Source organism: Vipera ursinii (genome assembly GCF_947247035.1).
Source record: "Vipera ursinii genome assembly, chromosome: 1".
NCBI classification, from domain to species: Eukaryota; Metazoa; Chordata; class Lepidosauria; order Squamata; family Viperidae; genus Vipera; species Vipera ursinii.
In genome coordinates, this window is record NC_139512.1 from 75362762 (window position 1) to 75376961 (window position 14200).

The 14200-nt window shown below is 36.7% G+C and overlaps 1 protein-coding gene across 4 annotated transcripts in view; it reads left to right on the forward strand.

The window, feature by feature from the left end:
- The window catches only part of AMBRA1 (autophagy and beclin 1 regulator 1), a 162344-nt gene that overhangs the window by 110792 nt on the left and 37352 nt on the right, over positions 1 to 14200 (forward strand). For all 4 annotated transcript variants that reach the window (XM_083374517.1, XM_083374519.1, XM_083374520.1 and 1 more), the window contains 2 exons: positions 10688 to 10876; positions 11263 to 11417. In XM_083374517.1, coding sequence (XP_083230643.1) covers positions 10688 to 10876; positions 11263 to 11417 — 344 coding nt within the window. The remainder of the gene's footprint in view (positions 1 to 10687; positions 10877 to 11262; positions 11418 to 14200) is intronic.

The following is a 14200-nucleotide window of genomic DNA, read 5'->3' on the forward strand; positions in this document are numbered from 1 at the left end:
AACGCACAGGGCGCAGGGAGCTTGATGCCGGCAGCAGATGTTCCCTGAGGTACTCCGGCCCCATGCCATTGAGAGCTTTGAACACCATTACTAGTACCTTGAATCTCACCCGGAAGGCAACTGGTAACCAATGCAGCTCACGGAGCAAAGGTGTAACGTGGGAGTATCGGGAGACTCCCAACACAACTCTCGCGGCTGCATTCTGTACCAGTTGGAGCTTCCGGGTGGTCCTCAAGGGCAGCCCCATATTAGTTACGTAAGCAGTTAAGTAAAGTACTCCTGGTTATAAAACTTTCTGCAGGTAGTCCTCAACTTACAACCATTTGTTTAGTGACCATTAGAACTTACAACGGCACAGAGAAAGTGACATATGACCATTTGTCACACTTACGACCATTACAGCATCCCACAGTCATGTGATCAAAATTCTGACTCTTGGCAGCTGGCATGTATTTATGATGATTGGAGTGTCCTGGGGTCATGTGATCACCTTTTGCAACTGTGATAAATGAAGTCAGTGGAGAAGCCAGATTCACTTAACAACTATGTTAAGAAAGGTTGTAAAATGGGGCAGAACTCACTTAACAAGGGTGTTAATGTTGGGCTTTCAATTGTGGTTGTAAGTTGAGAACTGCATTCCAACTTAAAACATTCCCTGACTTACTTTATTAATTTCAGTAAATTTTTGTCTTCACCTACCTGACCCATCACAGCAGTACAAATTCTATCATTGCCCAGCTATATTTGACCCAAAGGAAAAATTATCCTTAGGACCATTAAGTTGGAATATGAAGGCTACCTAGTTTGATCTAGCAGAGACAAACTATCCATTTATTCTTACAGGAAAGCTTAATAAAATTTTATTCTGTTAGTAACTGTATGGGATCTAACTGCACAAATTTAACCTAACTGTTGCTTTGTTGCCAATTTAGAGAAGGAGGCCATCACTAAAAAATACTCTACTGGATTGAGAGATATCCCTTGCAATTCGTTAAACTGAAATAATGCTTAGTTTTCATTTAGAATCGGGCATAGCAGTGTAATATTTGAGAAAATCTGCTGCTTCTGGGAAGAAAACTAAGTTGGCTTGAGCTTGAACTTGTGTAGAACATCTTTTAGCTCTTTCTTTTTCCCCCCATATATTTTATTGATTTTTTAAAACATCAATCACTTAATAGTTGGTAAACTGTGTTTGCTGGGTTTACATTTGTAAAGAAAAATCATTAACAATTGGTTTCTATAATCCATAATCCACCTAGTACATTTAGTTGATTTCCCCTTTCCCCCCAAAATGTCTTCTTTGCAAACCTTGAATTAATACAGTTCTTATTATTTTGATAAATAACAGTTACATATATGATTTTTTTTCCGAATGCTCCTAGAAATAATGATCACATCAATATACTATTTCTTTTCTATTTAATCATTCTGGTTGCCTCATCTTATATCCTGTTACAATCCTTATTTAGATTTGTTTCTCCTATAAAGTTCAAAGTATTCTTTCTGGTTAAGATTTTCTCAACAGTTAATTACATTTAAAGATTTAAATCCATTTTTCCCATATAAACCATCTCAACACTTTTACCTTTCTTAAAGAATAGTTAAAAACAGTAAACAAAAGGAGAAGAGAACAAGAGTAAAGAAACATAAAAAGTAAAATACTACTTAAAATATATATTCCTCCTAAGCTAATATTTTTATTTTATTTATTTATTTATTTGTTTTTATAAACCGCCCTTCTCCCGAGGGACTCGGGGCGGTGTACAGAGTAAGGTAGGCAAACATAATGAACAGTACTGAAAAAACAATAAACAAAACAAACTGGGACCCCAATTAGAGCTATCAGGCCAGGCTGGACTGCTGGAATAGGTAAGTCTTCAAGTCGCGCCGGGAGGTCGGGGGCCATCCGGATTTCAGTTGGTAAGCAGTTCCAGAGGGCTGGCGCACCCACTGAGAATGCCCTCCCCCTGGGGGCCACCAGCCGACATTCCTTGAGCGGTGGCACCCTGAGGAGGCCCTCTCTGTGGGAGCGCACAGGGCAGTGGGGTGTTGACATTGGCAGAAGGTGCTCCCGTAGGTAGTCCGGACCCATGCCATGTAGGGCTTTGTATGTCATTGTTAGCACCTTGAACTTCACCCAGAAGGCAACTGGAAGCCAGTGCAGCGCACAGAGGAGAGGTGTGATATGGGAGTATCGGGAGGCTCCCAAAAGTGTCCGTGCCGCTGCACTTTGCACCAGTTGAAGCTTCCGAGTGGATCTCAAGGGCAGCCCCATGTAGAGAGCGTTACAGTAGTCTAGGCGAGAGGTCACAATTCCCAAAATTTCTTATTCTTTTTAACCATAATTAAAAATATATTTAATCTTTAAATATTCCATTTAATGTGTCTAGTCATCTAATCCTTTAACTCTTATTCAAAACATTTTTTTCTTTTTTATACATTATAATTTCCCTAAATTCAAATACATTTAATTATCTAAAACATTTCCTTCATCTAAGCCAGGGGTTTCAAACTGCTGGCCCACAGGCCAGACACGTCATCCGGAAGCCACACCCACCCCATTGCCGGCAATGTCAAAACAGTCCCGATACGTCTTGTGACGTCGCGAGTTTGACATGTCTGATCTAAGCCATTTCAACAGTATTACATATATCAAAAAATAAAATAAAAAGGGGGGGAAGTATACAGTATAATTTAAGGAATTCATCCCTCTTAGAATGACATATATATTCAGAATGACATATATATTCTATTTGTTTAACCATATTCAAACAAATGTTTCTTTTTTAAATATTCTCTCTGGTAGTTCCCATCAGCTATTTTCTTAATTTTCACTTTAATTTTTTTCCTTTGACCAGTATCTTTCTTCATCAATGTGTTTTGCTAAATCAAAAAGTTTTTCCATATATTCATGGCTGTTGCTGAAGGTATAAGAAGTAAATCGAATAAAGTATCTTTATATGAGGCTTTTGCCTTTCCATATTTCTTGAAAATCTTTTTCTTTTTCTTCTTCTCTGCTTATCACTTCCTTTCTCTCGGATGTCTTCAACATCTCTACATTCCATTTTATCCAATCTGTTTTTTTTGTCCTCAGATTTATTTTGTAGTCTTAAGGGATGAGTTGTTTTTTCCATTTCTTGTGGATTTTTCCCCAGTAGGATTAAATCATGTTTTCTTGCTTTGTTATTTTGAGTCTATTTTCAATTTTATGCCCACTTATTTGTTTTGTCTGCTCCTTCTCTGTTGTTGTTGTTTTGTTGTAGAGTTAACTTAGAAATAGATTGATTTATATTTTCAAATTTATTTTGGATTTCTTTGTGATTTGAACTCATTGTTGTTTGAATCTCTGTGGGAGTGCCAGCCCTATGGAACCAACTTCCCCTTGAGCTCCGGATGGCCCCGGATCTCCGGTCCTTTCGCCGCAGCCTTAAAACACTTCTTTTCCATCAGGCTGACCTGGACTGACGACAGGGATTTTAAAATGTTTTTTTTTTAATTTTTAACTCCAATTTTAATTTATTCTATTGGGGCTGTTAATTTAATTCTTTTTAACTTTTGTATTGTTGTATTTTATTGTTGTTAGCCACCCTGAGTCCTTCGGGAGATAGGGCGGCATATAAGTCCCAATAATGAATGCATGCATGCATGCATGCATGCATGCCTGATCCATGATGGCCAAAAATTGGAAGTTTTCCTTCTTTTCTGCAAATAGATTTAGAGTCCCAGTTAAATAGATATTTGTAATCCAAAGAGTTCAAAAAATATTTTTTTCTAAAGTTTATAATGCTCTCTTTGTCTGCAGCCCAGATTGTTGTCTTTTTTGTCACAACTGTTTTTTGTTATTAAAGCTTTGAAGGTCATAAACACAGATTAGCTTTTCCCAGGTTTTGGCAAGTTCTCTATGGAGATCATCACTGTCATAAACTTCGTCCACCACTGTCAGCATCTATTTAGTTTTCAATATGAACCGTGGTCTTTAAAATGATAGTCTTAACCATTCAACAATTTTAAACTTGTCCAAAGTTAAATTTCAGGTTTCAAGTTTATAAATTATTTCACTACCATATATTTTGATACTCCATGGAAACTTTAATTTGCCACTTCCTTTAGTATAAGGGTGGGACAGAAGTCCCCCTCCATCATTTTCAGAGGTATTTTGCTTCTTGGGGATCTTTTCCAGGAAGTTAAGTGTAGAATAGAAAAGGGAAAATCAGATTCCTCACCCACTGTCAAACACACTGTTTACTGTTGTGCTGGTTAGTTTTTTTGGACCTCAGTTGCAAGTAGCTTAGGCTGATCGGTGAAATATAGCCTTTCTCTTGTCGGGTTAGAAGGCTTTCCCCAAGATGAATGGAACGACCACCGTCATTTCAGAGTCGCCAGGGCACCCTTCTTTCTTCGCCACCTCTCTGGGGCAGCTTGGACCCATTAGGGTCTCCAGGCAGGACGAAAATTAGCCGCGGGGGTGCCCATGACCAGTCACTACTGCGCAGGACCAGAAGTCCTATCTTTTATCTCTTTCATATTACTTTGATAAAGAAAGCTTGACAGCCAGAATTTGAAACAGTTTCAACTTGGAAAGACATATTTGTTTCTTTCTTAATAACAGGAAAGTTTTTTTCTTAGTTAAAAAGTTACTAATGTCAGGTAACCTTGGATTATATTGACCTATTGACCAAGCATTGTGTTTAATCTCCAGTTATATTAAAATATGTTCAAGATTAAGCCAGGGTTGGGGGGGAGACACCTCACTGTATATATACCTTCATAGTCTTGTCTATCAGCTGGTAGCACTAATCTATATCATTTAATTCAAAAATAAGGGACAATTTGAATCCAGAACATTTAGATCTGCCATCTTTTTAATATCTGGCAGCAAATCCTGACAGTAAAATTATTAAAAATGGAAACTGCAAATTCTGTATTACAGGGGTCTCCAACCTTTTTCTTTTGGCGGCCTGGTGGGAAAGGGAGGAGCAGGCACCTTAGCGGTGCATGCACACATGTTGCCATGCGCACATGTGCACACACACACAGGCTGCGAGCATGTGCACCACACAGACAGGATTGCGAGCATGTGCTCTCAGTGACACCAGCACCTGTGTGAGAGTTGTGACGACACCAATGCCAGGCTTGTGTAGATGTCACCACCGGTGCGAGGATCGCACCACCTCCAGCCCCGCATGAGGATCGTGCTGCTACCTGCCTGCAGCGCGTCTCACTGCCACCGTCTGTGTGAGGTTTGTGGCAATGCCGCTGTCCGCGCGACGTAACACTTGTGGCAATGATGGCATGAGGGGAGGGGAGTGCGCGCACATATGCATGCACTGCCAAGCTACTCACGTGGCTCAGTGGCCAAGAGGCCCCGGCCCGGTAGTGGACCATGGCCCACAGTTTGGGGACCCCTGCTGTATCAGATGTTGCTGACTTACATAGGAAAAAAGAAAATATTTTCTGCTGTGCCTGGAAAACAAGTGAAATATGTGATCCAAGGCATTTTATCTAGCTCAGGATGAAACCTATAGTAACGAAGCCACTATAAGACTACTAAAATAAAAAGTATAAATAGAAATAAAATAATGTTTAACAATCTTCCTTAAAAAAGGTATGAATAAACTAGCCTTAAATATTGAATCAAACTGTCTTCAATATATTCTACATGCTCCTGAAAGTTGTCAATATTATTTCCAGACAGGACAGTGCTCATTCATTCATTCATTTTATATAGCCACCCATCTCACATACATGATTTTGAAAAACAACAGCAAGAAAAATAAAACACAAATAAAAATTTATAAGAGAAGTTTTGACTAATGGACAAATATGAAAACTGGTAATACAAGGAAAGAATTTCTGGCCTAATAGCTAAAGAAGTATATATATAATGACTGAGAATTGACTTTAAAATGTGGCTTCTTTTCAAGTGTTCAGTGATGTCCTATTTCAGATGCTGTAAGTTATTTAACTAAATCATGTAATGTGTATAATTTGATTTATTAAATCAGGTTTGGGAGTTTAACATGCTGCTTCGTATATATATATACACACACACACACTATTTGATAATCATAATTGTTTAAACATAATTACAGAATTCTATTAAAAAGATAAACATTTCTTATTTGTGGATAATCTTATTTATTACTAGGGCACACTTTTTAAAAAGAAACCATAATTAATACTGAAGTCAAATATTAAACTAGGAGATTGGTAATACAAAACCTTCATCTTTCCTGTTTCACTTATCCTCAGAGATTACAAATGCTGTAAATTTCTGAAAGCTTAATTTATTCATGGGGGAAATGCCATAGTGTTTCTGCTTTCTTTTTCTGTACATGGTTAGTTTTAGTTTTAGGAGTCAAGTACAGTATAGCAATAGCACTTAGATTTATATACCACTTTACTGTGCTTTACAGCCCTCTCTAAGCAGTTTACAGAGTCAGCATATTGCCCCCAACAATCTGGGCCCTTGGAAAGATGGAAAGCTGAGTTAACCTTGAGCCGGTGAGGATCAAAGGAATCGAATTCCTGGCAATGTGAGCAGAGTTAGCCTGCAATACTGCATTCTAACCACTGCACCACCTCCTCCCTCATTTAGGAGTTAATTAACCAGGCTTTCTTTTCAACAACAACAAAAACCTGCTTTCTAAACTCCTGAAATGCTTAGAATTCCTTAAGTATCTGGATTTCCAGAATGGTTTCACAATATCTAGCATGGCAGTAGAGTGAAAAATAAAAGACAGTAGAATTGGCTTTTGTAGTGGGCTTCATAAAGGTGGTACCAACTGATATTAATTCCAATGGTTAAATTAAATATTTATGGAATTGAATATTTCTGAATACAATTTTAATAGCCTTTTTTACATATTTACTTGGTCATTTTGGGAAGTAGAAAAATGAACTAATTGAATCCTCTGTTTGATCCAATGATATGTTGTATAATCATCCAACAGTCAATTTAGTTTAGGGAGTAGAGAAAAGTTAGGGGAAGCAAGCAAGCATTGGACTTGAAAGCCAGAAGTCTTGCTCCCTAGATTTCTGTGCTTTTAAGACCTTTTTCACTGGTCCCATTAAAGTGGATGAGTCCAAAGATCTATCCGAGGAGTGTCAAACTCACAACGTCACGTGACGTGTCATGACGTATTGCAACTTTTTTTTCCATTGCCGGCAATGGGGTGGGCGTGGTTTTGGCATGATGCATCCAGCCCGCGGGCCGGCAGTTTGACCCCCCTGATGTATCCAGTCTAGCCTGTTTCTATATCAGCTACTTAGATTCTGAAGAGAAAAGCATGGGCGTTTCTTTCTCTTTAAATCATAATAAATATAAACAGATCTTCCAAGCTGATCAGCAATTTCCTGACAGAACAATTAATCAGTGGAACAACTTGCCTCCAGAAGTTGTGAATGCTCCAACACTGGAAGTTTTTAAGAAGAGATTGGAGAGCCATTTGTTTGAAACCATAGGGCTTCCTGCCTGAGCAGGGGGTTGGATTAGAGGACCTCCAAGGTCCCTTTCAGCTCTGTTATTCTGTTGATCTTGTTTAGTCTGTTGTCCTAAGAAGCAAATTCTGGAATAATATGCATAATATCTAAAGTAGCAAACACATGTAACAGAACTGCTTGAAAATGAATTGAGCAAGAAAATCTATGCAGATGGTCAGCAATATTTAAACCATAGCACAACACTCAGAAAGACCATTGATATGGTAAAGTGACAACTGTTCAAGACAAGTGTAATTATGCTAAAGTTTTGGTGGGGTTAGCACATGATCCCCTCCAAAAAGAGTTTCTTACTGGCTTAATTCAGAACAGATACTTGGATACTTTCTGCTTACTTGTGTGAGACAAAATAAATACAAGAGATATTGGTTCTAGAAAGGTTTTCAGGTTGTTCAAAAAATTGTGCATGGTGGGAAGATCATTACTAGTTGTAGAATCTGGATTTGATTGTAATTGCATTTAAACTGCATTTAAGTAAATATGCATAAATTTAACATGGCTTTGATCTAAAGTCTTATAATATTTGCTGTCTGCATTGCCTGCTTCTCCAGATTATAGATTTGATGAGGATCATATTACTTATGGCTATAAATACATTATATTGGATGTTTGAGGTAAAAATGTATCAATAGTAGTACACAACCATCATTTGACAGGTAGTCAAACAACTTGTCACCATATTATCATAGGTCAAATTTTAATAATAATAGTGATTTTGTAAATGCTCCTTTTGCATGCTGCTCAACAGGGAATGAGGTGCATAACTATAAACCACCAATTAAAAAAGTGAGTTGTTAAGAATAATCAGTGTTATTGCTATTGTTAATTTCTGTGTTAGCTAAGGAATGCAAGGTACTAAGTGTGTTTTCCATTGACAGTTCTAGACCTTCAGTATTGTGCATAAGTGTTTGATAAAAGAGAATTAGAGCTGAATAGTGGTGCTGTTGTAGCACTTTTCCTGTTGAAAATTCTTCATTCTCAGAAATGCTCGTGTTAGCAGATATCATACAAGTATTCACCATTTAACCTCTACTTGTTCAGTGACATTTGAAGTTATGATAGTGCTGAGTGACGGATACTTACAATGGGCCCACATAGTTATGGCCATTGCATTGTCCTTGCAGTCATGTGATCATGATTTGGCTCTAGGCCACCAGCCCACAATTACAAGGTTGCAGCATCCTGGGATCACTTGCAACCTTTACTGCCAGCTTTCAACAAGCAAAGATAATGGACAGAAGGTCATAAAACACATGAGTCTGGGATCCTGTGACTGCGTGGGATCTGCCCTATGATGGCAATTGGGATTGCCAGAACTGCTGTTGGAAGTTGATGTGGTTACATTGCATCATGCTTATGACCACTTAGCGCTGGAGTTCCTGGTCCCAATTACTATTGGTTAGGGAGAACTGCTGATAATAATTCATAGTCTTAATTTACCTAGCTAGAACAAGTATTTGAAGATCGCTGGTCATTCACTTGAAAATGAAGTCTATAATATAGTGCTATGTAAGTAACAGCAAAGATAGTGAATGTTAAGAAAAATTAAATCGGCAAGACAGAGTACTTGAAGATAGATTGTAAGTACAGTGAGAAACCAGTTTCATTGAGACAAAGATATACTGATATAGGATTGATAGGTGTGGTGAGGACATAGTAGGGAAACTAAGCTGATACAGGTAGTTGTCCACTTAGAAACACAATGGAGTCAAGAATTTCGGTCATACATTGTGGTTGAAATTCGAGATACCACATGACTGGACTCAATTTTACAACTGTTTTTACAGTAGTCGAATCACAACTGCCAGTGGAAGTTCTGCAGTCATAACTTCGAAGGCAGATTATAAGTAGCTTTTTAAAAGTCTGTCATAAGTTTGAATGGTCATTAAAGGACCGCTTATAAGTCAAGAACTATCTGTATAGAATTTCTTTAAGAAGCGGAAGTTAAGAGGCAAATAGGATAGATTGCTGATAAAAGAGACATCGCCAGTAAATTTGAGTACTATCTATGAGGTAAAAAGTGAAGCTAAGGAAAAGATAGAGAAGAAAAGAGAAGCAGAAGTAAGGTACAGAAAAGGCAGTAGTGAAAACCAAACAGCCATAGAAAAGGGTTCCTGGATATAATTACCATGAAAGAAGTGGAAAGAAAGCTTTAGGAAACAAAGAATTTTGACTAGGAATCCAAAGAGCCAAATAAAGCAAGACAGGAAAATTAAAAACAGGGTGCTAAGAAATCAGTGGGTAGGGACACAGATATAAACTCCTGATTTGAGGATATTGACTTAGCACAACATTTAAACCCATCAACCATGATTCAGCTTTATTTATAAATCGGACTAGTATGACTTACTTGATAACCATGGTTAAATATCTTGACTCAACATGACATATGAATAGTGGAGCCATGTTATGAAAAATTAAGGTCCCGTAAGTTGGGTGGCGAGCTACCTTCAGACAGCACCTAAAACAGGGATATCTAGATTGTTAACCCGAAATTGAACATATGGGATAGCTTTCAAAGCAACTAGACTTTGTTCCAAATAACAAAAGGACAAATGTGAGGGCTGGAATTTTCTTACAGAATTGGTGTGTATTAAAAAGAATGTACGGAAACTGGAATTTCTTCAACTCTTCTCTTTAGCGTTATGATGGGAGAAAAATATTTTGATATTATATAAGGGTCATGTTCATTAATATGTTTTGTTACTAGCTATGACTTATTATGTTAAAATCCCAAGTCTTCAAAATGAGGATTTGTTGATTTCTATAGCATTAGTTGCAGGTATCTTCAGGTGCTCAGATCCTAGAATTTACGGTCAGCTGGTGGATATTCCCATTCATAAATACCAAGCATTGTTGTAGCAGTGAAAAAGTCATCTTAATTCTAAGCTACTCCTCCTTTTCTTGGAAATTTAAAGAATTAACAGTACAAATATCAAAGTTAAAAAATAATAGATTAATAAAATAATAATAATTAGGAACATATATATTCAAATATTCAATTGCTATCTTAAAGGGAAAAGGTTTTATTTGTCTGAATTCTGCATTACTGGCTAACACATTTATGTAGATAATAAATAAACTATTAGAATTAATTTAGTGATACAGGAAAAAATATAAATAATTCAAGATTTTGCTGTTGTTCTGAATTAAATTCTAGACTCTTCTCTTTTTTACTCCTGTGCAGCATCTGTGAATGTACTTGTTCAAAACTGCAAGATATACAATGATGCCAGCTGTGATATTTCCGCAGATGGGCAGCTTTTAGCAGCTTTCATTCCTAGCAGTCAGCGGGGATTTCCTGATGAGGGGATACTCGCAGTCTATTCTCTTGCACCGCACAACTTGGGTGAAATGCTGTACACAAAGCGATTTGGTAAGAGATTTATGTCAAAGGTTTGGGGAAGCTATCAAGTCCTTTAACAGTCTCTTAGAAAAATTTTTTTTTCTTGAAATCTAACTGATATATGTAATAATTGCAAGGAAAAAGTAATCCCAACTGTAGATTGATTTGGTAGCAACAGAATGTGAAATAGGAATTATATACCATGTGATTCCTATGATGTATTTGTTTAAGTCTTGAACTCTGGCTTCTGCTGTTAGTTGACTAAGATGATTATAAGCAAAGTATTTGTTTTTAGCGATTAATAGCTGTGAATAAGTTTACTACAGTCTATATAAGGAAAATGAAAAGGAAGGAAGGAGGATCAGAGGCAAGGATTCCCTAATGAAGATGTTTATTATGTTTTGTTTCATGCCTAGGTCCCAATGCCATTTCTGTGAGCTTGTCACCAATGGGCAGGTATGTCATGGTAGGATTGGCATCTCGTCGCATCTTGTTGCACCCATCTACAGAACATATGGTGGCTCAGGTTTTCAGGCTTCAGCAACCCCATGGAGGAGAAACTTCAATGAGGGTAAGTGGTATTACCTGCTTTTTTGTTTTAACTACCTGCGTTTGTTTATTTGGAAACAGAATTGGTATATTAATGAAGCAAAGCTCGATTGCAGAAGGTAACAGTCTTGCTTTTTCACTATGCTTGCTTTTCGCTGTCACTGATTTTTGGGGTTGTTATTAGAATAAGTAGACAGGTAGCAGGAAGTACTATGGGGACATTATTAGTGGCAGAAATAGTACCACCAGATGAATGTTTAATGGAGTATGTAGTTTAATAGAAGTATTTCTCTTTATATTAGTGAGTCAATAGGGTCTATGTTAAATAAGGGTAAATAAAGAGCAAATATACAGTCCAAACAGGATTAATTGGTTTATGTTGAAAATAACATTTGGCAGTTTATTCACTTAGTGTTAGTGTTGATATTAATGTTAGATGTTCGTGTTTGGAAATGAAGTACTTCTTCAGAAAACAGTGTTTCTCTGGTGAACTTAAATCATGAGTTATTAGCCTTCAAATCCTACATTTATTAAAAAAAAATAGAGAATCTGTGTGTCAATTGTTAGTCCTTTGGTTCATATTTTTGTATAATTCATCCTTGCTCTATACTCTTCAGATAAAGGACATTGTAAATAGTAAGTTAAAGTTCTTGCTCAAGCAGGCAATTTACTTAATTGGAAATCACCCCAAATCTCATTAAATACTGTTCTGAATGAAGTCTCCTATTTTGTTTGTGTACTTATAATTCCATACTTTTTTGGACCTTGAGAATTTTATCAAATAGCTTCTGAAAGAATAATGGTGTACTAAATCAACATGAAAATTATATTGTTAAAGTTTTTTCAAAATCAGTTATAATTTATGTGATACTACTCCTCAATACTAAATAATTATCAGTATTTTTTAAGAAGAACTTGTTTAAGAATAGTTGTTGGGGGGTTTTTTGGACTTGTGAAAGCATAAAAGGGAGTTCAAAGCGCAGAGTTATCGTATTGATGGCAGAGTTAATGTATTGATGGCAACATTATACTTTGCATAGTACCTCAAAGACTACTTTGAAGTATGCAGGGCTGTGGCAACTTTTCAAAATTATTGTTTTAATTTTATTATTTATTATACTGTGATATGTTTTATATTTTTACTTTGTTTTGTTTTATAAGTTCTTGGGTATCTTTATAATAACAACACTAAAACAAAGCCTTACAGCTTTATTTTTTTTTGTCAGTTGAGAGTGATAAAACACTGAAAATCAACGGCCATAGCTTCGTCTACTGATAAAACAGCGCTGTGTTTTGTTTTCTGAATGAGCTACAGTTGGCCGCAAATGTGGGAAAATAACGTTGAAAAAAATAAAATAAGGATTAGAAAGGAAGCCAATGAAGAAACAGTTGAGCAGAAATTGTAAAAGATACAGAAGGAGGAAGGGCTTTATGAAGAGTTAGGAGAAAATTTGAATAAATTGGGTTTGAATTGGAGGCAGCTTTGATGAGAAACGGTGAGGATTGTGGGATTTCACCCAGGCTTCCTCTCTATTCTAATGGAATTCTCTTTATATAGAAAAATACTTTTATCCCTTCAGTAAAAGTACCCCACTAAATTTTCATTCAAAAACAGGGGAAAGTGCTCTGGGTTGTTTTTTTCTTTTTCCTTTGTGGATTTAATCACCTACAATAATATTGATTTTAAATATTGTAATCTGTAGCTCAAGCACTTGTTATTCAGGTTGTCCATTCAAAATATAGTAATGCAACTTCAAACTTGTTTGCGCTGATTTTTCATTGATTGGCCTTTTCCTAGCAATACCAACAGGTAAGGTATCATAGCATTATGGGAATGCAAAACTGAAAAAGAAAATGGCATAGAATAAAAACTAAATTAAAATTACTGTTTGGTTTGAAATAAAGGCAGGCCTCTCAAGGAAGGATCTCAATGTTTGGATCTGGGGACTTAACTTTGAGGTGGTGATAGGACTGAAACATTTCTGGAAAGAAAAATACTTTTCTTCTGAGAAAGCCTGTTAATTGTATAAAAATAATGTCAAAATAATATATATTAACCTGATTTTGGTATCTGTTTACATTATTCAAAGTAGAGGTGATTGAAAATAAGGGTGGTGTTTCTTGCTCTGATCGTAACCCAATAATAGTCAACATTCTGGGCTCAGCATGTTAAAATTTTGGGAAATGCCTAACTTGACTCTGATGGCAGATCACTCCTCCCTGAAAGAGAAACGATTATTTGTATGTTCAGTTCTTTTTAAAAAAAGTATATAGTCCAGATGTGTGGTGTTGTATGAAGAAACATCAAATAATTACAAAAGCAATTCATACAAGTAAAACAATCTTAGACACATATAAAATAATAATAATTTATTTTAAATAATAATTGCATAACAACATCAAACAAATATTTGATTATTATTATTAATAATCAATTTCTAAGACAGGTTGAATTGAAACCAGTACAGGTAGTTCTTGCATAATGACCAATCAGTGGCCATTCAAAATTGTGATGGCAGTGAATTAAGGGAGTTACAACTCCTGCCTGAAATTAGGAGTGTTACAGCACCCCTGCTGTCATCTGATCTAAACTCGATTGCTTGACAGCGTGCCTTCTCGTACAACTATGGGGACACTTCAATCTCCTGCCCAATCTATCCACCTCCATCTAGGCCAGGGTTAGGGAACCTTGGCTCTTTTATGACTTGTGGACTTCAACTCCCAGAGTTCCTGAGCCAGCAAGTCATAAAAGAGCCAAGGTTCCCCACCCGTGATCTTGGCTAACAGTGGTAGCTCCAAGGCTGC